At 34.3% G+C, this 27,133-nt stretch overlaps 1 protein-coding gene across 1 annotated transcript; it reads right to left on the bottom strand.

Annotated features, from left to right (window-relative positions):
* Nucleotides 1-8,223: 8,223 nt before the first annotated feature.
* LOC145265684 (S-crystallin SL20-1-like) lies at nucleotides 8,224-22,732 on the bottom strand. The gene is made up of 6 exons (XM_080121744.1): nucleotides 22,518-22,732; nucleotides 18,801-18,896; nucleotides 16,763-16,878; nucleotides 14,886-14,939; nucleotides 11,815-11,922; nucleotides 8,224-8,534 (listed from the first exon to the last, which is right to left on the bottom strand). The coding sequence occupies exons 1-6, from the start codon at nucleotides 22,648-22,650 to the stop codon at nucleotides 8,370-8,372; spliced, it is 672 nt and encodes a 223-aa protein (XP_079977870.1). The 5' UTR covers nucleotides 22,651-22,732; the 3' UTR covers nucleotides 8,224-8,369.
* Between the last annotated feature and the right edge of the window lie 4,401 nt (nucleotides 22,733-27,133).

Genomic DNA, 27,133 nt, shown 5'->3' with positions numbered 1-27,133 from the left:
CACTGACATATATGGCACTGAAGCACCCCACTGTGTCCAGTTTAGGGGGATGGGATGTGGCAGGAGTGGGGAAAAGCGGCGTTCATTACCCTAGTCAGGAAACAAGGTCAACCACTGGGTGATTCAAGCGAGTCCCTGTGATAGTACCTCTACGCCTGGCCAATAGGCAAAGAAGGAGTATGAAAGCCGAGCGATAGACAGAGTCTATCTCCTCCTTAAGCAGTTTAGGTTTGCCAACCGGTGATTTGTTTGAGTCACCAGCTCTAGGAAGGTTGTCGTCCAGGACTGAAGAGACCTCCCTCCCCTAGGTTTAGTTTCAGAGTTTTCCTTCTCCTAGACGGATGGCCCGGGAAGACCTACGGGTCCATCAGCTCCGAGGGGGTTCGCCCCGCGCCTGGGTACTAATCCAGGTATTTCTGCGACCCCGCATGGGTAGTTAATATTTATTGGTTATTTAGGTTAATATCTCCTGGAAAATCGGGCATTTAGGTTAGCTTCTACAGAAGATTTTCACTCCTCAAGTGTGGTTTAAAAAGGGCATTATTATGCTGTCCATTTTCATTTATACTGAGAGAGGGTATACGTAAAAATTCATGCAGTGGAAGCAGTTAAATTTGCTACAGTATTGGATCGAGAGAGTCGAGTTGATGTATGGTTAGATATAGTTTTGTAAGTTTAGCAATGTATGGTTAGATATGGTTTAGTAGGTTTAGGAATGTATGGTTAGATATGGTTTAGTAGGTTTAGGATTAGGATAAAGTGTTAGAGTATGATCTACTTTCTATTAGAAATTCTGATTTGGTGCCCAAACCGGACATTTAGTAAGACTGAAAGATTAGATATGCTTAGTATAGAGACAAGAGAACATTTGATATGGAGTACAGTTATACCTGATAGATATAGGTTATTGCATAATTGTCTCTCTCTTTATAAGTACCCTGTCTCTAGATATCTCACTAAGACGCTCCTAAGACTCCTCTTAATACACCAGTACGTAACATGCAGAAATATATGTTAAAAGCACAATTATATAATTATATTCGCCTCTTTTTCTCGCTCGTGCCTTAAAGTAATATTCTGCCTTCAAATAAATCGTTCTTTATAAACTAAGCGTTAGTCGACCTGTCGTAGTTAATTTTATTTCTGTTAGAAATACCTTGAAAAACAATCGTCGATTAACACTATTAGCCATGGAAGATCTTACTGATGAAATTGTGTCCGATATAAGTATATTTGCTTATGAGAAAATGCTCTCTAATAGTCATGATAGAGAAACAAATTTACAAATATATAAGGCAACAGCAGAAACTATGAAAAACGACATTTCGATTCTAGCAGAATTATTACGTTTAAGGAGATTTTGCCTTTTGTTATTGGGTCTTCTTCTTCTTCTTCTTCTTCTTCTTCTTCTTATTATTATTATTATTATTAATAATAATAATAATAATAATAATAATAATAATAATAATAATAATACGCATGTCTCTTATTACGTGTCTATGTATGCGTATGTGGTTGTTTTACCTCTGGCGTATATATATATATATACATATATAAATATATATATATATATATATATATATATATATATGTGTGTGTGTGTGTGTGTGTGTGTGTGTGTGTGTGTGTGTGTATACATGTTTCATTGAAGAGCCGCGACAACGCTTGTTTGTTTCTCTTACAATCCATTATTTTTTTCATTTTGGCGGGCTAATTTCCGAACATTCTGTATGCCTGACGTGCGCCTCCCAATCATTGTAGCCCTGTAAATCCGCATTAAATACTAGCCATTAAGTGGACTCAATAGGAAGCGGATGCTACGCTTAGATGCTTTTAAGTATTTTAAACGATTTTACTCGTCTTTCTATTCAATTAACTACATCATTTTTCATGTTTTATTTTTATTTTTCATCACTCGCCCCAGGACGATTATGGAAGAAGAAAACCTTCGCGAACACGGCAAATTTCGTTTCATACTCCAACAGAAAGTTGGGAAACTACCGCGCCAAAAAGAAAAAAATGGCTCTGCTTTTCAATGAAACTTGCATAAAGGAAAAGTACTGCCCAAATATACTTATATATATATATATTCTGATATATATATATATACATATATAAATATATATATATATATGTGTGTGTGTGTGTGTGTGTGTGTATACATGTTTAATTGAAGAGCCGCGACAACGCTTATACAATGATTAAGTCACTATACTTTTTCTTTATCTTAGTCTTCTCTGAACGATTCTTCCCGTACCTGGACGATGCTGTAAAATGAATATCTGACGAAAATGTAATGGCATTGATTACGTTATTTGTCTACGAGTGAACGCATTTTCGACTCACTTCTTTTTTTTTGTTTGTTTTCTTTTTCCTCGACGGATTTTCCCTTCTCGCCCGGCACGTTTGCTCTGCCCGAAACCGGAAGCTAAACTGCTTGCATGCGCGCGAAAACATCTATTTCTATCTATCGTTCATATCTTCTCTATTTTTCTCTTTTAATGTTTTCTTTCACACGAACTGAATCAGATTTCAGGTGTCACTGTCGAGCTCAACTACAGCAACTTTCCAACTTACCGGCGTAACCAGGGATAGCTTATATATCAGAATGAGATCATAAATTGATAATAACAGTTTAACAATCATAAATCCTTCTAAACCACCGATTTCCATGACCAATAATACCCTTCCTCGTGGGTTGAACATTCGATCCCATCATGGTTGGAACATTAGTAACGTTAGTGCTACATTGTCTGCTTTCTATAGTTTCTTTCTATTTAGTCTTAGCATATATTGGCACAGAATCTGAAAAAAATATCATTCGATACGGACACGACAATGGAAGACTAGATAAGGTCTCAAGAATTGGATTTAACGTTCACAGGAAACATGAGTTGGAACAATTATACTGAAAACATTGCCAGGGCTGCTGCGAAGACGGTAGGTTCTCTCTACTGTGCTATAAAACTACTGACACCTGAAAGTATTCTGTACCTCTATAAGGCCACCATTCGCCCATGTATAGAGTAGTGCTGGCACATTTGGGCTGGTGCATCTGCCGCTAGTCTCTCGCTCCTAGACAAAATTTAAAAGAGAGTAACCAACCTAATAGGCCCTGAACTGGCATCTAAGCTTCAGCCTCTGTCCCATCGACGAAACGTTGCATCCCTCTACTTGTTCTACAAGTATTTTAATGATGAATGTTCTGACGAACTGCGGATACTTGTGCCCCCACGAGGTTGACACCCTCGACAAACCCGACAGGCAGCTAAATCCCACCCCCACACAATAGAGATCCCTAGATGTAGAAGATCTTTCTACTCCAGTAGTTTCTTCCCCAGAACCGCTTAACTCTGGAAGTCCATTCCAGGTCCCGGCTTCCCCAACTCTACTGACATGCAGAAGTTCAAGTGTAACATGAACCGACATCTTGCTGCCAAAATCCCAACATAGTGCCCCAGTAGTTGTTGCCCCTGATAGTAGCCCCTACACGATAGTGGCAATGTGTCTTGTTTGGGGTGAAAAATGTAATTTAAAAAATACAATCCAACCGAGATCGCCCTTCGGGTCCTTTGGGACAGTGGAGCGAAACATTGAATTTTAAGTGAGCATTTTCTGAAGTCAGCGGTTTCAATCCTACACAAAGCAGATCAGACGTTTAGTTGGTCAAAAACGGAGTGAAACAACAACAATTATGAAACAACAACAATTACTAGGGATGCAGTTACAAGAATTACCATTCTTATCCCGTCACGAATAAAAATATGAAGTAAGCCGAAATGTTATAAAACAACTATTAAGAAACCAGTCCGCAAAATGAATACACAAATTCTACGTTCAGTACAGTTAGAGAAGATAAAAGCAGGGCGAAATTCCAAAGCCTAGCAGTCAGATTGAAGAACTATTTAAATAGAGGTCTTTCTGGCATCTACGGAACCTTTACATTAAAACAGGTAAGGTATTGCTACTAAGTGGGTTCGTCGAGAGTATATACATGGATGGGGTTCAACTGTAATGAGTTCGTAAGACTACATACCATTAAAATACTTGTAAAACAGGCGCAGATATACCACACTGTGGCGATGGGACAGAGGGTTAGAGCTTGCTTTATAATTCAGAGTCTATTAGATTGTAGACTGGTTTTGGGGCACTGTGTAAGTTGGAGAGAAGAGTGGTGGATACACCATCCTAGATGTGGCAACGATACTTCATGAATGAGCTACGTACTGGTTTGTATAAATACAGGATAGTCTAAAGCGTGAATAATTTTCAGGTACGTTAGAGGAAATCCATGTTCTTTGCACAGCCGTTTTAAGGTACCTAATGTACTTTATCTTGATTTGGTACAAATAGATATATAAACATGTACACATACCGAGCTTTTTGTATATATATATATATATATATATATATATATATATATATATGTATATATATGTATATATATATATATATATATATATATAGAGAGAGAGAGAGAGAGACTAGCAAAAGTACCCGTCGTTGTCTGGGTTCAAAAACAGCCTACAGAAAATGGACTCTGATTTATGAAAGTATGATGGGTTATGAAAAGCAAGGGGTGTAAAGAGATAGCTTCGAATTTGGGGGTATCAAAACCGAAGCAAAATATAATGAAAGTAAAAATAAAATAGATAAACCCCATAATTTATTATACCATACCTGTTCACACTGAAACACTTATCACAATATTCTGTAGATCTATATTAAAAAACCTTGTTAAACATTGTGACATATTTCGCAGACTCCACAATTTTATTATACCATCCCAATTAAAGTTAAAACATACTTATCAAAGTATTCTTATGTAGATCTATATCAAAAACACTTGTAAACGATTTTTTAAAAAAAATTTTTATTTCCATATTTTGTAGACCAGGCGTGAACGCAGGCCCCTCAATTTTAATGAACCACCGTTCTGCCATATCAAACTACCCATTACTGTGTCTCGAAACATCTATCATTATATGTGATCAGTTTTCTATAATAGTCAACTATATAGGAGCCTATTCTTGACCAGACACACACACATTCAGCTTTATATTATATATATATATATAAATATATATATATATAGAGAGAGAGAGAGAGAGAGAGTGAGAGATAGAGATAGATAGATAGATAGATAGATAGATAGATAGATAGATAGATAGATAAACCATAAATTAATAGCGCAGGTAAAAAAAATCGGCCATTGGTGAACATTTATTATAGTGTAAAATTGGCACTGACGGATACACGGATAAAACTTTCTCGGTTTTACACAGAGCGCGCTTGAGAACTTACTTAAAAATTCTCGAAGCAGTATCCATTTATTTGCGCCAACCATCTCTGTGTAAGCAAAGAAAGTATACTCATAATTTAGAACTGATGGGTATTCGCTGCGATTTCCTTTCTTTTTTTTTACCCTCGCTATTAATTTATGGTCTTTTGACCACGTTTATAAACGATGTGTTCTCCTCTGTTGCCAACGTTAATCTTGAAAACGGTTGGCTGAAAGACGTCTCGATAGGTTTCTATTTTCTGCCCCACCCCTAAGTTATCCCTTTTATCTAATTTTGCTTAGGAGAAATATACTTTAGAAATGTATTTATGTCTTCTTTTCGAAATCTTTTTTTATGGTTTAAGTTTAAACTATACAAAAAAATATAAACCCTCGGAAATTAATTATGGCACTACTTTCTGTGTTCTTTAAATGTGTTATAAAATTATGTACCCATAAAAATCTTAGATATATGCATATATATATATATATATATATATATATATATATAATAAGAGATAAGTATGAAATGAAGACACAAAACTATATATAGGTAGATATAGAGTGGATCCTTTATTTAATTGTGGAATACAGGAAAAATTTGGGGGATAGACGGGACTCTTTATGCCAGGGCATTTCGAAGCCTAACGCTTCTCATAAGAAGAGCAGAGAAGGTGCTAAGTAGCTTTTATGGAATTGATCTTTCTCTTTTCCTTTTACTTAAAGCTATATATACAGTGATGATCATATTTATTGGCACGGTAAAATAAAAGTTAAATTTTGTCTAATAAATTCTAAAAAAGGGATTAAATTAAAGAAAATAACAAAGTATATTATGTATTTTTAACTGGCCTTTCCGATGCAGCAATCGGATTTTAGAAAAAATAAATAACAAAGGAACAACAAACATAATTGCAAAAAACCCTTGTTCACAATTATTGGCACGGCTTTGTTTTTCTTTTAGTATCAGTATAATATCAATCAATTTCCGGTTTACGTGCTTTCTGAACTTTTTTATAGCCATATTATGCTTGTTTAACGCTAATTCAGTGAATAATTTTTTTCAGATAATTTTTAGATAGCGATTTATTTAAACTATTATAAGTGACTAAATTATAATTTTCAATCGCCATGGTTAAAACTAAGGAACACAGCGAAGACGTCATGAAGCTTGTTGTAGCATGCCATACCAATGGGGAGGGCTATTATAAGATTTCAAAGAAGCAAAACCTTCCCAAATCCACTGTTAGAGCCATAATAAACAAGTTCAAATCGCAAGGCCACGTTATGAGTTTAGAGTGTAGAGGGAGAAAAAGGATTCTTTCCCCAAGAGATGAACGGAAAATTGTTCGACAAGTAAAACAAAACCCAAGGATCTCTGTTGGGGAGATCGTTGATGAACAGAGCACCTCTGGAGTGAATGTATCTCGACATACAGTTGGTAGAGTTTTGAAGAGAGCTGGTTTAAAAGCATGTCGTCCGAGAAAGAGTCCCTTATTGAAGCCTATGCACCTGAAAGCAAGGCTAGCCTTTGCAAAACGTCATATTGATAAAGATGTTGCATTCTGGAAACGTGTTCTATGGACTGACGAAACGAAAATAGAGTTATTTGGCCATAATAAAGTGTCTTATATTTACAGAAAATCTGGCGAACCTTTCCTGCCTAAGAACACCATACCCACAGTGAAGCACGGTGGAGGCAGTTTGATGTTTTGGGGATCCTTTGCTGCCTCTGGACCAGGGCGACTTGTTAAGGTCACAGGTAGCATAAAAAAGGAAGATTATGTTAAAATATTGGATGAAAACCTGAAAGACTCTGCTAAAGAGCTCTCACTTCGTCGTCGTTGGTGGTTCATGCAAGATAATGACCCAAAGCATTCGGCTAAACTGACTAAGAAATGGCTTGAGGACAATCATATTAATGTTTTGGAGTGGCCATCACAAAGCCCAGACCTTAATCCAATTGAAAATTTATGGAGAACATTAAAATTGAGGGTAATGCAAAGGAAGCCTAAGAATCTTATTCAATTGGAGGATTATTGTCAGGAAGAGTGGGCTAAAATTACTACTGAAGATTGCAACAACTTGGTTGTAAACTATGAAAAGCGACTGAGGAAGGTAATCAAGGCCAAAGGCTATACAATTGATTATTAAATAAATCGTGCCAATAATTTTGAACAAGGGTTTTTTGCAATTATGTTTGTTATTCCTTTGTTATTTATTTTTTCTAAAATCCGATTGCTGCATCGGAAAGGCCAGTTAAAAATACATAATATACTTTGTTATTTTCTTTAATTTAATCCCTTTTTTAGAATCTATTAGACAAAATTCAACTTTTATTTTACCGTGCCAATAAATATGATCATCACTGTATATATATATATATATATATATATATATATATATATATATATATATATATATATATATATATATATATATATATTTATATATATACTAGCCTGGGAGACCAACGTTTACCGGCGTTTCGAGGTGTGTATAAATAAATAAGTGGTAGTAGGCAGACTCAAACCCGTAACGCGAAGTAGAAAAAGAACGTGATAAAAAGTGTGATGCGTTTGCTGATGCGCCCATTGCCAAACACTTTTACGCAATCGAAGAGAGAGGATGACTTTCGAAAATATTTGCGACAAAAGCGACCCCTCCCTGTAGAAAACTGCCCAGTTGAGTATGAGGCAATTAATGTTTTTGGCAAATTTGTCGATATTTGTCATCCGAGGAGTGGAGCTTCAAAACGATACCAGTCTCGTGAAAATCCGTCGCCGGTCTCGAAAGATTTAGGCAGACATACATACATGCATACATATATACATACATACATACATACATACATACATACATGCATGCATATATGCATACATTTAAGCAGTCTGGTGAGATTTATATTATAGATATTTAAGAAAGAAAAGACCAAATAGAAATTATATTTGTAATGTGTTTTATTTATTTACTCTAAAATGTTAAGTTCTTTTAAAACATCGATTTCCTCTTCAGATTTTTATTTTCATTTTTTATATATCAAGGAAAGAATAGAATCGTCAACAAAGATTTGCTTCTGTCTTGACGTCTACCACATGGTGTTGCAGCGGCTCTTAAGGTAACTGCAGATCTTAGGGTGACTAGCAAAGCGGTTGTACAGACCCATCATCTTGGGGTAGCTGCTGAACATGTTGGGGAAGTCCCTGTACATGTTTTCCATGCAACAATAGAACATCATGTCGCACCACATCATCTGAAAAAAAAAAAGAAAATGTAAACAGTAGTATGTGAAAATAGTACTAAGAAAGGATAAGAAAAGATTAAAAAATGCCTAAACATACATACATGTATATATGGGTTTGTCTGGTTATAAATCTCTCTAGTTCGGACGATGTCAAAACATCGTAAAACTCATGACTCACGCAGCAGCCGCCAATAGCGTAGTGGTTAGGATCCTTGACTGTCGTACAGACGGTTGGGTTTTAATCCTGGCTTGAGGTAGTTGCCTGTCTAGCCGAACTGATGAGCTGTGAAACAGCGAAACAGTACTGTATGTGGATGACTATAATGCTCCTTATCTTGAGTTGAGCATATTGAGAAGTGATACATGAATTACCATTAGCGTATAAGCGATGCTCTTTGTGTAAACAAATCGAGCAGAGGTAGTTCGGACGATGTCAAAACATCGTTAAACTCACAACTCACGCAGCAGCCACCAACAACGTAGTGGTTAAGTGCCTTGACTGTCGTACAGACGCTCGAGTTTCAATCCTGGCTTGAGGTAGTTGCCTGTCTAGCCGCACTGATGAGCTGCGAAACAGTACTGTATGTGGGTGACTATATATATATGTATATATATATATATGTGTGTGTGTGTGTGTGTGTGTGTGTGTGTATTTATATATTGCTATAAATGTGTTGTTGTTTTTGTATTAATATTCATAATAAACTCCTTTTTTTCTATATAAGTATTTATTTGTTTCCCCTCTGAAAGCAAATGTGACACAAGATCGTTTTTAATGTGGGGGAAACCCAGCTCCCCTACAATAGAGCAAAAAGGGGGAATCCTGGCAGTATCCAAAAATAGTAATTGTCTCAATATGAAGATTTCCCCAACATTGACAAAGGTCCAATTAATTTAACTTAACTTGAAGCATCAGAACAGATACTACACTTTGCTCCTAGCCCGTAGGCTGAGAACAACAGAAAAAAAAGCAAGCCTTTTTTTCTGTTTAGTTATTTATTTGCTTCCCCACTGAGCAAATTAGGCGCAAGACGTTTTTTTTAATGTGGAGAGTGAGGGGAGGGGGGCAGTTCCCAGAAGAGGGAACTGGACTATAACAACTGGTATGAAGGGTTTCCCCTACATTAACCTGATTGCCTAAGAGCAAAAGAATGATATGTGGCGTTGCCGCCACATATAACTTTGATTGCAGTATCTGCCGGAACGGAAGAAGAAAATAGGCGTACCTTTTTTCTGTGTATTTAAAATATTACAACTTTGTCATAGATAGATTGTGGAATTGCATTCATCTGCAAAAGATTAAGCTAATTTGCATATTCTTTTAAACATTTATTTTCGTTTATACCCTATTAGTTTTTTTTCAGTTTCTCATAGGATGATCATCTTTAATTAACTATTACGTGTAATTATATTCATGCAGATATTCTGCATGATTGACATTTGCATAATATTTGCGTAAAAAGGTTATAGTAAACACAAACCTCTTTAAATATATATCTATGTATGCGTTTATATATTTGTTTTTAAAAAAAATCCTACCATACTCCTCTGTCAGTTTTTGATCTGCAGACATGAATCTTAATATATAGAATATTCGAACCGATGCTAAACTTTATATTTGGATTTAAACCTGGAAAATCGGTACAAAAGAGTGAAGGTCAAATGACAGCATTTTGCCTATGTATGCGTAACATAGTAGCTATTTGTTCATGTTTTAATTTTTACTCTTACAGCGAACAGGTTTTCATAGCTAACGCCTTTATATCAAAGAAAATAGTAAACCGTAAGCTAAACATTTTTGTATGATTCGTTTTTTTTTATTTTTTAAATAATCACTATGTATTGAGTCCAATATAATACAGTAATAATTACGAAATCTGCATTAATCAAAATATCATATTAAAGCGTATTTTACGATCAGAAAATTCTCAACTTTACTTAAACAAATCTTTCTAGAGTGAGGCAGCTTTTAATACGTTTTATTTTTCGATTAAACTGCCGAAAAATTAGGTTAGAAATGTGTTTAGCTACATATTCGTGTTTTATCTCTGCTATCATTTGTCTGGCTGGCTATATCGATTTTTTGCTTACAAATTTTGCTTTCGGCTTCAATTCTGGCTAAGGGCACTAAAGTCCCATTTTTTTTTTAATTGACACGTTTATAATATATACGAAATTTCTATAAATTAAAATATCATATTTAATCGAATTTTACGACCGGGCAACGATGGATACCACCTGCTAGTCTATAATATAAGTCTCAGTTGTCTGTGTGCTGTGTTTTTGTAGGTGTGTATGTCCAGCTAAAAGTAAAAAAAAGCATAAGAGTAACCAGGATCGATTTCTCGGACGTGCAATATCGTAAATTCAGATTTTTTTTTTAATTTAACGACTGCAAAATTTGATTGGGTTATTTTGTATTTATTCGCTTCCTCACCAAGCAAATTAGGCGCAATGTCGTTTTTTAATTTGGAGAAAAAAGGAAAACGACTAGATCCCTCGATATATAACAGAAAATACACTTTGATCTTTGCCTCCAGGGCCAAGTATACCGCGGGGGGGACTCGTCTTGGCTAAACGATTTCAGCAACTTCGTATTTGTGAACCGTTTATTGCTCGGATACGTTAAATACATAAATTTGCAACCTCATGTTATGATCCTTACCGTAGCCGAATGGGTAGAAAGGTTGTCTCATAACTATTAGTTTTTGCATTCATACCCGCCTTACGGCGGACGTTCTTTTTTTGTTCTTTTTTTTATTGTATACATATTTTTGAAAATGTTTATTTCAGTAAGCATTTTCATTCAAAAAAGGTTAAAATATATTTTAATTTTTTTTCTTTTGTAATATTTAATTAAATTAAAAGAAACATCACTTTTCTTATTTCGATTTTTTTTATCGCCGATTTATTTTGCTGGAGGTAGATTTAGAGATCAGATTACTATTAAAAGCGTGCCTATTACTTATGTAAATCAGAAATATTTTTTATCGCAACTGCTTTATACTTTTTTCGAATCCGTAGCTGTTCGCAGACATAAGTAGATTTTTTCAAACAGATATAAATTATTGCACAGTAAAAATAATTTAATTAAAGCAAAAATCATTAAGTAAGTGTAGTAAGATGCAATGTCATGTTTTTATATAACCCAGGCAACGCCAGATACCCGTGCTAGTTTAGATATAAGTGACATGTGTAAAGCAGGTATACATATATGTGTAAGATATGTACACACTCGATTCAACTTTTATAATCAATCCCATGATTGATATAAGACGTTCAAACTTACCTGGTCACCCATGAACCATTGGCTTCCGCCGTTGCGCATACATAGACACCTTTCCATGAAGGGCATAACGCGGTTGAAGGTGTTCATATATCTCCAGTACATGTAGTTCTGGAAAAAAGAGAAATCTATATGAATAAAACAGTAAAATGATGTATGTTTGTGTGGAAATATTCACTGGATAAACAATTAAACTACTAGTCACATAACATTGGAATTAACAGGAAATAGAAATCATTAGGGATGTGACAACAGCATATTCTTTTCCTTGTTTTGATTTTCAAGTATATATATATATATATATATATATATATATATATATATATATATATATATATATATATATATGAAACACTAGTGTCTGTAGGTAGGATGAAACACTAGTGTCTGTAGGTATTTAATTATTATAGTAAAAAAATAATTATGACAGCCCCTTTAAGAAATTCGTTTCTTATCGTTGAGCACTTTCAGTTGAATTAAAAGTCGGTCAATTTAGCTCTTATGCGTAGATCATCGTATAACGATTTGATCACTGTCTGTCTGACGTAATGATCATTTAAATTAAAATGTTTAAAATTCAACGCTATTTCACACGGTTAATGGTAGCCGAATGGATACGCCCTCCGCTAATCGAGCCAGAGATGTCGCGGGGTTCGAATCGTTCGACTAGTAGTAATCGTGACACCCTGCACTGAAGAATCCCGAAAGGATGAAACACTAGTGTATGTAGGTATTTTTTTATTATAGTAAAAAAATAATTATATATATATATATATATATATATATATAATTATTACAACAATAATTACAACAGAATATTCTTTTCACACTTTGAACTCTCAAGTACATATCCGACACAGTAAGACACAGTCAATCAACCGAGAGCCATATCAGTGTATATAAAAACATAAGATATTAACGGATATATACTCAAGAATCAAAACAATAAAAAAATATGCTGTTGTCACAGATATATATATATATATATATTGATATATATATATTGATTTCTTATATGTTTTTATGTGGAGTGGTGTGGTTCTCAGTTGATTAATTATGTCTGTGTCGGATATATACTCGAAAGTCCAAACAATGAAAAGATATGCTGTTATCATAGCCCTAGTAATCATTAGGTCTGTGACAACAGCATATTTTTTTATTGTTTTGATTCTTGAGTATATATCCGTTAATATCTTATGTTTTTATATACACTGATATGGCTCTCGGTTGATTGACTGTGTCTTACTGTGTCGGATATGTACTTGAGAGTTCAAAGTATGAAAAGAATATTCTGTTGTCACATCCCTAGTAATCATACACCAAGGATGGTTTATAACGAGTAACATCTTTGTTTGGATGGATAAATAATGCGTACGATTATATGTCGGCAAAGTGAAATGCAAAATATTTACTTCAACTTGCCGACATATTTCTATTACTTTGGTGCATGCGCAATTTTATTCAGAGTTTGAAGTAGTTTGATTTAATTTTGTTTTCTTATGTATTTGTCGATAGCAGGAATGTAAGGGAACGCTGCTCTAGGGTTAGATGTTAAGGTTTCGAGTCTAGCCGATGAGCCTCAAATCTTTTTTTTTTTTAATCTTTGGAAATAATTACTATATATTAGGTACAATATAATATTCAATAGAAAATTGAGTCTCTAATAATAATTATAAATTCTGCGTCAATTAAAATATATTTTTAAATATTGTGCAGCCGGGAAGTGCCGAGCAGTTCTCGCTACACATGAATAATTGGATTGATATCCATGACACAGTAAAATTGTAATGCAGTCAACTCAAGAATCACACATTCATGGTTAGATACTTCAGAAATTAGAGAGGTTGTCATTTACATGCGAAACGAAAATTTTAGAAATTAACACGCATTCCAATTGTAAAAGTCGCCCTAGAGAACATCATTTTTTTTTTTTCAAAAAGTGTTTGAACATGTTTTACTTGGTAACCCATTTGTATTAGCGGCTTTCAACTCCTGACACAAACATGAAACTTCTACAGAGTGATTCATTTTTTTTTCTTGATAAAGGGGTATAATACGAAAAAGTAGGAATGTTACACCACCTAACGTATTGCTGCGACTTATATATATATATAAATAAATGGTGTCCCCCCCCAAAAAAAAGGAGCCCAACTATATTTAGGCCCGTTTCTTAGCATTTTGTCCGAATGAAATCAAACTTTGGTGATAACTAGTTTATTATATTCAAAAATCACAACTCTAGGGTATTTGTCATTTTTCTCTCCGTTATACAGCATATATTCTAGATGGCCTCCATTTAGCTTTTTTTTTTTTTTTGGTGGGGGCGGTCACCCTGTATATATTGTGTTGGTAAATATATATATATATATATATATATATATATATATATATAATGAAAATAATGAAAATATTATACCCACGATGTAGAGAGATAAAAAAGAAATAAACCAAGTTATATGGCCGTGAACGTTTTTTTCTTTATTGTAAATTATTGTAAGTACACTATTTAAAAATAATAGTAATGTATTATTATATAATATATTATTATAAATTAGATAAACAAAAAATACACTAATTTAATTTCAGTTACACATGCAAATTTGAGATATACCGGGCATATTTATACCAAATCGAATGTCAATTACGTTTATATGACGTTTCAAAATATCTCACTCTTCAGAACCCAATAACGATTTTTGAATTTTCAACATTTTTTTCGTTCTAAAATAAACAAAGTCAAACTTTTGAGAATAAATGTATTTTTATATATTGTACTGATGTATTATTTTCTTCGTTTTTCTTTATTCACAAGAGTTTTAGGGTTTGGGGATTAGGGTTAGGGTTAGGCGTTAGAGTTTAGAGAGTGTGTGATTGTTTTAGGGTTTGGGGATAAAGGTAGGCTACTGGTCAGGAGTTAGGATTTAGGGTAACGCGTAGGGTTTTATGGTTAGGGCAAGGGAAAAGATTTGAGGTTAGAATAAGGAGAAAGCTTCGAAAGGTGATAACGTACGTACGAACATGATGTTCTTTAGCGTGTTGGTGTAATGATATGGAGAGAATAAAATATCACTTACGTCGTAGTTACTGCACATATTCTCACCACCAAAACCGTAATCGTTCATGTTGTACTGGAAAAAAAAAGAAAAATAGCATAAATGAAACTCTTCATGGAAAAGTAAATATTAGTTCGTTAAAAATATTTCAGTCTCGAGGCTTGGAGAAACAATAGTGTTTACCTGATATGCGCAATGGTAAACTTCACTCTAATATAAATACCAGTATGTATATATAGATAATTTACTCTGAATTGAATAAAAAAGCTCAATACGCAATAGTGAGTAACGCTTATTATAAGAGAAAGAAAATTAAAACAGTAAGTTGAAATTTACAATATTCGTTGGAGAATACAGTCGAACAATGAATTTTGATTGTAAATTTAAACTTACAATGTTAATTTTCTTTCTCTTACACACACACACACACACACACACACACACATATATATATATATATATATATATATATATATATATATATATATATGCATATATATGGCATATTTTAATAAATAAAATAGATGTTTTTGGTATATTAATTCTATTTTCAATCATTTCAAACCTCCGAATAACAGTCTGCAATCTAGCGGGAACTTGCTGATATAATCACCATATTAACCTTAATTCCGAGTATATAATCAGCAGATTTAATACAACATATAACAATCTTAGTAGAAAGATCGATATAAAGTCATTATTGTGGATTTAATGAGTGCCGTTATCTGGCTTGAATTTAAACACTGATTTCTTATTCGCTAAAATTAAACCAAATCATAAGTTAAAAAAATACTTAACAAAAAAGTGAAAATGACAATAATATATACATTTTTTTTACTCGCCTTACTTATAATTAATTAGTTATCGTTTGGGATCACTTATGTGGTTGGTTTCCTTATACAGCGTTGCTTGATCATAGGTATATATCAATAATTCCAATTACAGGCGTGCTAGACCCTTGGATTATTTTAGTTAATCGTTTTCAGGTGTTTAATTATAATGTATAGAAAGTACACTCATATATATATATATGATTAGTATATATAAAATATAATAAGAAATAAAAAAATAGTATTACTTATAATTATACTAGTGTGGGTGTCCGGTATTTCTCGGTGTTTGGGGGGGGTGAGGAAATAAAACAGTGGTATTAGGCAGGCAGGCTCGAACCCGTACTGCGAAGGAGGAAAAGAACGTGATAAAAAAAGCGTTACGTCTTTGCTAGTGCACCCGTCGCCGTCCCGAAAGTACCGTTGGTGTAAATTAAGGCTATTCAATCGCAAAGAAGGGATAACTTTAAAAAAATATCTGCGAAAAATCCACCCCTACCTGTAGAAAAGTGCCTAGTGAGGGTGAAGGAATTAATGTTTTTGCCCAATTTTTTTATATTTGTTGTCCAAATGGTCCAGCTCCCAATCGATACCAATCTCGTGAAAATCCGCCGATATTGTCGAATGTTTTAGGCATACATACATACATGCATATATTTAAATTCATATTCCTTGTGAATTTAAAGCCCAGGAGATTGAAAGAAAAAATGCTCAGGTAAGGTGTTATTTGTCATGGAAATAAGCGGTTGGAGAGGCGCCTTGTAATTTAAAGTGAGCATTAATAAGAGTTATGAAAATAGATAAGGAAACCATATGCAGCTAATAAAATTTGTCTTCCGGTTCTGTTTCTTTCTATTTTCTTTCAAACGACATTCTTTAGTCTCTCTCTTTCATTTTGAAAAAGAAATATAATTCTCGAAATATTAAAGACTTCAACCATCCCGGTTAGCTCAAACAGTATGTTTTTATTTACTGATTGGTATTTCTGGTATATTTTTGGAAAATAAATGACTATGCGATATATATAATCAAAGTAGTATATACTCGTAATTTAAAAAATCCACTTACCCTAAAGTTTCCATTCTTCCAGTGGTAGTACCTCATGTAATCGTGCATGATTTCATAGAAGCAATCGGCGATGTAGTCGCACCTGAACATGTCCATGGCGTTCTTAGGATAGAAATCTGTAAAAAAACGATACATATATATATAATTTCTTTTTCACATAAACATTTATATATCGCTACATATACATGAGTATATTACGGTCAGAAAGTTACAAGTAACTACAGCCTTCTTCATGCGGTATTATTTATGCCGTAGTAAAAATTGAAAAAAAAATTGAAAATTTGTCATTTTTCTTCAGTACGAATTATACTTATAACACCATTATAATTCAGTGAAACAAAAACAGAAAACCCCTAAGATGTTTACCTTAAACAACTAATAAAGCACTATTTTGGACAATTACATCGTTCATGTAACGGATACACACTCCTGTTTCTTTCTCGTTTCGAAATTTTTTCGAAACGAGAAGGAACGGCAGATAAACTTTTTTTAACATGGCATCATATTTTAACAATCATTTTCATTTGTGAGATCCGGATGGAATAGAAGGTTTTCTATAGATTATAAATAATACCATCATACATAATACCACCATACATAATACCAACTAACTACATGAAATTGAATCGTATGAGTTCTTGTAAAAAGAGCGCTAAATAACATGATATAGGATGAATTGCTAGCTCGGCAATTGTACCATGATATTGTCTGATTTCTTAATATATTTGGAAGCAACAGTGAAGCAAACTCATCTATACATGTTAACCGGCTTGTTCAGGGACAATAAATCCTAGACGACTAGAAGCAATTCCTGAATAACAACAGAGCTGTTTTACATAGTTAATAGGTATTTTACTGATCACCAATTAAAGACGTGCTTAGACTATGCCTTGCTTAATTGCGGTGAACTAATGGAAACCGTTATGTCTACGTGATTATGGCGTGAAACAATTTATGGCGTCAGGTTAAGTCTACAAAATATATTTAATCACGTTGGCACACCGGTTCCCGCTGGATACCCAAGTTAAGCAACGTTGAACCTGGTTAGTACTAAATGGGTGACCACTTGGGACTTCCAGGTGCTGTATGTGATCTCCGCTTATCTCGGCATTGTTTCAAGTCGCCCTGGTCTTCTCCTTGCCACTGGACCCAAACAGTGTCGATTCAGGAGAGGTGTGGTTAGAGATTGCGGGACCCTTGCCTCACAATTACACGCATAACTGCCCCTACAAGGGTAACCTTTATCTTTCAAGACTGAACGGAGGCATCGAATCAACAAAATATATTGCTTACAGACACAAAAGAACGTCGGGGAGATTCCCTCATAAGAAAAAGAAGGGGTTCAAATCCTATTCTTTTTTTTAGAGATGAATCATAACTTATCAAGGCCCAGAGGTTACTCGAGGATAAGGGTTAAAGAGTGTATAATAGTCAAAGGTACAATATCATAGTAATCGTTAGAAGAGTAAATTTAGTAAATTGGATTAATTAAGGGGAATGACTCATCAAGAACTTGTTTACGTTGGACTTGAAGACGACCATATTGTAGTCAGCTGGAAAGCAGACAAGCGGAAGAGAGTGCCACAGGTGAGTAGTTCTATGAAAGAAGCTCTGTACATGTAATCCACGTTTCGGTCTAGACACAGATACAATGTGAGAGAAACCATTGAAAGTATTTTAAGCTAGACGTGTGTTTCTTGTGAATGTTTGGCGAGGGGGGGCATAGATTGTAGCTCAGACGAGCACTTGCCATGAAAATAAGGATAAATCAGAGCCAATATCGATTGCGATTTCCCATGCTGTCATGGTTAATGAAAGTGCAAAATGCAACCATCTCAAAAGATGCACATAGACAAATTCAGAACTAAATCGAGTCTAGTTACTTCAACATAAGACAACTCTCGTGCTCAGACGTTATTTTCCTCTTCGAAACAAGTTAATCCTCAAGGGAGATAACCTACTCGAAACAAACTATTCTTGAAAATATATTGTTCCGCGCCTACAAATGTTATATTTTTTAAATTAAAAATATACTTACTGTATTCACGGGCCATATATCTGCAAATTGCCATAGTCTCGGGCATCATATCACCATTGTCCATCTGGAGACAGGGCAAGTAATTACAAGGAAAATCTGGAAAAGAGAAAATAAAAATAAATGTAAATATGAATAAGTAATTCATTCGTTAAGTAAATTAATTCTACTGTAGCATAAGCAATGCCGGACGATGCAAGACATTCTTGCTAGTCTAGGCTAAATTGGTTGTTAAAAATTAAATCCTAGCTGAAATACATGTTTATATAAATATTTACTAGAAAGATAATTCTTAGAGAAATAGTATAAAAACGGATTTTAGAACGTTTAAATTAATAACAATAAGTTTAACTTAAATCTGAACTCTTCTAGTTTGACGTAGTCTGACGTTGAGGTAGCGTAAGATTACATTGACCTTAGACTGACACATTGAGATTTCATTTCCTGTATGAATTATTATCTATCCTCACTTTAGCCGTATTCATAAATTATTTTTTTATATATAGCGTCTAATTCCTGTGCTGATAAAGAGACTTGTTGCTCCCCCGACAAATGAGGGTTGACCTGTAAATTCACCCTGGTCCGTTCGTCCGTTCGTCCGTAGGTCCGTCTGTTAGCACTTTTCTCACATTTGGAATTTTTTTTTAAATTTAGCACAAACATTAAGCATGATATGAGTAAAAAGCTTACAGACAGGATTTTCAGGAAAAGCACCGGTTGTCTCCTAGGTGTGTTTTTCGGGTTACAGGCTAAAATTGAGACTTTTGTGCTTATTAAAAAAATAATTGATGCCTTGGATTTTTATAAAACATTCTGAAAAGTTGTACATACCCGATGTCTGTATAATTTTGTTTGTCGCGATAAATTTTGAGTGTGCCCAAGGAACTCTTTCAGGACTAATAAAAACACTCCATTTTTGAACTATTTTACCATATTTGTTCAAATGTTTCTGTGTATGTCTGTTTAGCAGTTTTGCATGGTGCTGAACTCAAATTTCAATATTTAAAGGCATTGGAGACTTTTAGGGCTTAATTGGGTGGGGGGGGCAAATGACGGACTTAGTCAGATCTTTTTTTTACATGGTGCAGAACTCATATTTACATATGGTAAAGCCTAAAACTGCACCGTTTGTTCCTTTTCACCAGGATCTTACTCCCCCTGAGGATTTTTGTGCTAGATGTTTGGAAGAAAATTTTGAACTTTGTCATTTTTATGCCTCATTAATTGTACACTCAGATGGGACCATGCATGCTTCACTTATTTTAATAAAACTTGATTCGTTTCAGAAACGATCGTACTGAGATTGGTTGTTGATATGGAAATTTTCTAGTCTAATTATGACAAAAAGCGCTCTGGATGCATAATAAATTAAGACAAATAAATTCTGTTTTAATTGTTTTATTAAATTAAATTTAATTGTTTTAATATATCTATACTAGCTGAACTAATGGATTTTCCCGGGCGTACAATACGCTTAAACATGATATTTTAATTTATGCAGATGGCATAAGTATTATAATAGAATCAATACTTTATTGATTATCAGATATGATTAGGGATAATTTGTTCGGTGGACTAATTCGATAAAAAATAAGAATTTAAAAATAATAATGTTAATGTCGTTCACCAAATTCCTGTATTGTTTACAACGTCATGTCAGGTGATATTTGGGTTTGACGAGGAATGGTGTAGAAAGGTAACTTCTGGTCAATGTATGTTTTAAATAATGCAAGCGAGCAAATGATTTGAAACGGTTTTGAATTTTAGTTCTTTATTTATCATAAATTGAGCTCATTAATTAAAATAAAATGTTTAGATGCACGCGGGCTAAAACACGGGATAATTCGATCCGTAATCGAATGCTCTACCACTAAACTATGTCTCCAGATGTCAAAATAAATACAGAATTATTAACAGCTGGAGATATTGATTGTGGTAAAGCATTCGACTACAGAGCGAATCATCCCGTGTTCAAGTCCGAATATACCTCATCATTTTATTCTCCATAAAGAATGAATCAATAAATAAATAGAAACAATCAATCCGTCAAATAGAAATAAAGTGTGATTTGGCGTGATTAAAATCCGAAAAATTGGAGAATATATTTCCATTTTGAATTTGGAATTAAATTCAAGACCATTTTTTAATTTTTTTTTTTTAATTTTTCTTGCCTGATGAGATGTATTATCATCGAAACGGTCTGCACATCGTAGCAAGATTTTATACTTCATAAAGAATAAATAATTCGCTAAGATTTGAGGGTTTTAAAATAAATAACAAACATATCCAGCATCTTGTTTTTATCTCTTCTACATTTGAGCATATATATATATATATATATATATATATATATAGGAAATTTATTACTGTGAGTCCAGAATGAGTTTACAAATTGTTTCAACTAGAGGAAAATCCTCAAAGAGAGGAAAAATCCAACTAGCATCATCAGAATTAATTCTGATGATGCTAGTTGGATTTTTCCTCTCTTTGAGGATTTTCCTCTAGTTGAAACAATTTGTAAACTCATTCTGGACTCACAGTAATAAATTTCCTATATACTGCTCTGACTACACATTGAGCACTTTAGTCCGGTTTTTTTTTTTTCACCACTGGTAAATATATATATATATATATATATATATATATATATATATATATATATATATATAGAGAGAGAGAGAGAGAGAGAGAGAGAGAGAGAGAGAGAAAAGAAGAGATAGAGAGAATAAATGACAAAAACTATATTAAAAAATTCATGATATCGACCATCTTATAATTTATTCCTTTAATTCAGTTAACAGTTACAATTTTTGACAGTATCTGTTTCGTAGCGCAGAATCAATCACTTAATTATTATATCAAGCAGTGAATCTATTATGCCTTTAACTCACCAGAATAAATAGCAACAACTAATCCGTTAAAAAGGAAATAAAGTGTGTTTTTACATGATAAAAATCCGAAAATTGGAAAAGAAGCTGCAAATGCATTTAATATATTTCCATTACGCCATTTTGAATATTGAATAAAATTCAAGACCATTTTTAATTTTTTAATTTTTATTTTTGCTTGATGAGATGTATTATGATCGAAACGGTCTGCATATCGTAGCAAGATATGACTGTATTTACATAAAGAATAATATATGTGTATATATATATATATATATATATATATACTTCATTTCTGTTTAATTTTACAACCTCAAGCATTAACTCAGTCTATTACAATTCGTGACGAAGAAGTGAATCCTCTTTTTGTAGAAAGAATTGTAATGAACTGAGGTTAAATTGTAGATTGTAAAATTAAAAAAAAAACATATTTAGCTCTACTAACGTATTGAGCTCTTTTGTTTGTGTGTTTATTACTACTACATCTGAGTATATATATATATATATATATATACATATATATAAGGGGTCTTATGTTGAAATTTTTCTCCAGTGTAACTCTATATCTTAACAGCAGAAACGTAAAAATGTTCTACCTTGCGTCTACATATATCTTAATTCACTTTAATATTTACAGACAGATGCAACAGGAATGCTCTTCCGACAAATGAACATCCTGTACAACTGCAGTAAAATATTCACATCATTAAATAATATTATGTATGTTGAAAGTAAGAAATCTAGATAAAGAGAAAGAAATGGAGACAAAGAGAAAGATAGAAAGAGATTGAGAGAGAGAGAGAGAGAGAGAGAGAGGAGTTAGGTTCCTTACCATTCCTGCAACGATCCCAGTCGGAGAATTCGTATCTTTTGTCCATGTATTTGACGCCGGCCATATGGAACATCATACGCATGCACTCAGCACGGCCGCGGCCATTGAAGTAATGGAGAGTGTAGTTAGGCATGGCTGGATTAGTTAGAGAAATTCTTGGAGCAACTGCAATTTCGTCTTTGCTGACAACGATACGAACACCTCTGTATTTATACTCTTTGGTTAAATTAAGTTGTTAACGCCAATGACGAATTGGCTGAGGCGCATTCCAAGGCCGACTATTTAATATTCCTCGGATGACATCAGTTAATTTTATGGTTTATTTTTAAGTACGTTAAAGTACGTTAAAAGTGCAGCTCTTAAATAAGTCTCTTTGTTTAAGTATTTTCTTATTAGAGTTTAATTGATCTAAGAATGATCAGCTATTTCTAACCATTGATTCTACGTCTGGCTACTGGCTTGTCTGTTTAATAAAGTGTAATATTTAATTCAAAACGGTAGAAAGAACGAAAGTTAGCATTTGAGTGGTTCCCCCGAGAGCAATATATGACACAAGATCGTTTTTAATGTTAGGGAAAACCAGCTCCCCAAAAAAGGGGCACTCTGGAAGTAGGCAAAAATTTACTTTGGTATAATAGGGTTACATATACATTGCTTAAGGGCAGATAATCATAAGTATAGCATAAGAACAGATACTACAGTTTAAATGACGGCTAATATTTTATGTTGCTAAGTATCAATAACAACTATATTTAGTTTTTTATTGAAATACTTTTTGGGTCCGCGGCACAGTGGATAGAGGCGTTGGTTCTCCACAGTGCCGGGTGATAATTATCTGAAGATAGCGGTTTCAATTCTACCCATAATTATATCATATGAATCCGAAAATTCTAGCTGGTACTGATTTCCACGATATTTTTCTATTCAGAGTGTTATAGTCTAGAAAGGCATCTAGAAAGAATCTAGAAAGACGTCTAGAAAGACATCTAAAAAATATATAGAACTTGAAGGGCGAGCCGCAGGAAAGGTTGCAAACGTCTAAAGTATAAGTGATTTTTGTGGAATTAACTGGATTTGAACACCCAGTTTATCAAGATATATATCATAAACGTACAGCGGAAATCGGAAATCGTAATAAAAATGCAATCTTGATTATACCCTATTTTTTTTTTATTAAAACGAACGCTGATTAACTCAGCTTTAATGCCAAAAATAGAATGCGTTTACTTCTGGCTGTCGGTCTTTGGATAGATAAATACTGAATATCGAATATTTAAACAAGCGTATTATTTCGTGCGAAATTACATCCGTCAATTTTATACGACCAAATTTCTCATCTGATTAAAGCAGATTTTTTTTTTCATTTTACTTTAATTTGCCCACCAAAAGCCGACTTAGACGTTAGAGGCTGCTGTGATGAAGCGTCAGAATGGTACGATAAGTGTCGCCAAAGAAAAAGAGCACTACAGATTTATTTTTTAAAAGTTTTATTGAAAATAATCAATTCAAGAAACTTGATTATGTTATAGAACTTCCATCTTTTTAATGTAGTAGTTTTCAGCATCAATTACCGCCTCCATATGAGTCCGAAACTGGGAGTATGATTTTCCTCAAGCGGCGGTGAGAGCTCGGTGAATACTCGGTGGATGGCGGCGATCAGTATAGCTTTGGTGTTGTGAGATGTCATGCCGGTTATGTTCTTGATGTATGATCAAACGAAGTAGTTCATTGGCTTAAGGTCGGGCCAGTGAGAGAATGGTATAAAGTTGTAGCACTGCTTTAAACTTGTAGGCCGGTGCCGAGTCTTGCTGCCACACTCAGGGTTTGCTAGTGGCCACCTGGCTGTATCACTCTTCAACACACTCTTCAGCACATTCAGTTACACTTTGTTGTTGACTTTCAAGTCGACTTCGAAAATGTGAGGTGGCATGATGTGCCCCTTACTTGAAACAACACCAAAGGCCATAACCGTGGCCGGAACATTTTTTTCATAAACCTGGGCACATCCCTGTTATTCCTGGGAATCGAGTTATGCATTTTGAGCGTGCTGGCAATGGTTCTGTTGTGATAACTTTGACCAGTAAAAGAATGATTTTTACAGCGGTGCATCTTCGATCTTACTCATTGGAAATCCTTTCACTTTCAGACATGATAGAAGCCTCCTATCGCTCTTAGAATTTGTACACAAATTGCCAACTAGTAGTAGGTTCGCAACAAAAAATCAAGCGGAAATGGAATCATATCGTCTTTTCTACGGCGATAATTTTCCACTTTGCAGAGGGTATTTTTCAGCAAGAATTTTTGTTCTCGTTACACTGAAAATTTTTGCATGCTGGTACAAATATATTTCATTTCTTGCATCAATTGAAATGGATGGCTCCTGTCTAGGGAGTTTCCATGTTTTGATAAGCTTCTGGGATTGATCTTTACTCCTGACCTGAAATGGAACGCAAACATCAAGCCTGTTGCCAAGGTCGGTGAAAAAATCGTGGGATACTTCTACCGCTCCAAAAGATATCTCACTGCTGATTCAATTCTCTATCTATATAAAAGCCAAGTACGTCCTAGGATTGAGTACTGCTGCCACATCTGGCCAGGAGCTGCTACAAACAGCCTATCCTATCTTGACAGAGTACAAAATAGACTTCGTGGCTGAGTGGGGGGATGCCCTTTTCTCTTCCCTGCAACCTCTCTCCCACAGAAGAGACGTTGCGAGCCTGTGTGTTTTATCGTAAATTTCCATGGCAAGTGCTCGTCTGAGCTTCAATCTAAGCTTGCCAATCTTTCACAAAAAAACTCCCGTCTAGCTGAAACCACTGTTAATAATTTTCCCCATTCTTTATCTCTGCCTAAATCAAAATGTAGATTCCATGAACAAAGCTTATTTCTTAAAACTGCACGCCTGTGGAACTCTTTTCCGTTTGCCTGTTTCCCACCTAGCTACAACTTGGATGTTTCAAGTCAATATAAACAACTTCCTGATAAACCGCCCCCTTAAGTAAGACACTTTATCAAATCTTCATTACTAACGATTACTACGATATTATCGCATTGATTACTGTACACGCAATAACCCTTATCCCCGAGTGGCTTCCAAGCCTTGATAAATGGTGACTATCATGTAAAAAAATAAATACATGAAACAACTGATTGATAGAAATAAGCTAGTACAATAGAAAAATTTCTAGAATCATTTGTGCGAATGTGTCGGATTTTGCTGTCAATCGAGTTTATCAGACAATATTTACAGTAAACTAGTATAATTATTCGAAAATACGTGTAAAACAAGCAAGGGGGTGCAGCATTGCGAAGATGTGAGAGACGCTGGAGCTTTAAAGGCAGTGCGGAACCTAATTATATGAGAATATCTTGAAGATATTTGTCGTCCGAAAATTTAACTATATAAGGATGAAAAAAAGAAGAAAAAACTAAACTAACATTGTTAAATAGAAAACGGGGATAATCAGCTGCCTATCATGTAGCTGTTTCGGAGATTTCAAAACAAAACTGCTGTAAAATACATGTCTCTCCAGTAGAAAATACCACTTTTCCAATAACAAATTTTGGATGCTTTACCGTTACTATTCTAGTAATATGAAAAAAATCAAATATTAATAATATATATAAATACATTTATGAGAACATTTATACGGAAAACACACGTACTAGATTGGATGACAAAAGGCAGAACCACACTGATACAGAAGGGCACAGAGAAAGAAATCGCTCCAGCAACTATAGGCCTATAACGTGCTTACCCGCTCTGTGGAAAATACTAACAACTGAGGGAACAAATCTATCACTCTCTGAATAATCGTGGACTTCTTCCCGAGGAACAGAAATGATGCCAGGAAGTAAGAAGAGGAACACATGATACTCTATAAATAGATCAAAAGATACTAAATGAGGGAAAAAGAAGAAGAAAGAAATTACTCGTGGCATGGATCGACTACAATAAGGCGTACGACAAGATCTCGCAAACGTGGGTAATAGGATGATTAAAAATGTATAGAATACCAAGGAGAATCATTAACGTGATAGAAAATGCAATGAAAACATGGAGACTGGAATAGACAGCTGATGGACAACACATAACAGAAATCAACATACAAAGAGGAATCTATCAAGGAAACTCTCTATAACCATTGCTGTTTATCATAGACATTATGTTCCTGAACAATATACTGAGAAAGTACCAAGCTGGATACACGTTCTCTAAGAGGAAAAATGCACCACGTAATGTATATGGGCGCCCTGAAAATCTTTGCAACGACTGAAAATGGACTAATGACACTAATTAAACACTACGAGGATCTTCAGCCAGGATATCCAAATGGAGTTTGTTATTGGAAAGTGCGCACTACTAGTTATAAGAAAAAGGGAAACTGGAGAAAATAGAAGGCATGGAACTTCCTAACCAAATGGTGACGAGGGCATTAGAGTAACAAGACGCCTAAAACACTTGGGAGTTCTGGAAGCAGATACTATCAAAGCCACAGAAATAAAAGAAAGAATTCGAATAGAATACCTCATGAGAACAAGAAAACTTCTAGAAACAAACTTATATAGCAGTAAACCTAATAAAAGTTATACATACACGGGCAGTATTACTAGTA

Source organism: Euprymna scolopes, chromosome 40 (genome assembly GCF_053919585.1).
Source record: "Euprymna scolopes isolate OS-2025 chromosome 40, ASM5391958v1, whole genome shotgun sequence".
Classification (NCBI taxonomy): domain Eukaryota; kingdom Metazoa; phylum Mollusca; class Cephalopoda; order Sepiida; family Sepiolidae; genus Euprymna; species Euprymna scolopes.
This window is presented reverse-complemented; position numbering and strand designations above follow the sequence as displayed.

Excerpts from the sequence above, each read along its gene's own strand:
- LOC145265684 (XM_080121744.1), bottom strand. The coding sequence starts at position 22,650 with ATGCCTAACTACACTCTCCATTACTTCAATGGCCGCGGCCGTGCTGAG. Across the intron at positions 18,897-22,517 it reads CTGGGATCGTTGCAGGAATG|ATTTTCCTTGTAATTACTTG; the intron begins GTAAGGAACCTA and ends TCTCTTTTCCAG. Across the intron at positions 11,923-14,885 it reads ATATGTGCAGTAACTACGAC|AACTACATGTACTGGAGATA; the intron begins GTAAGTGATATT and ends TCTTTTTTCCAG.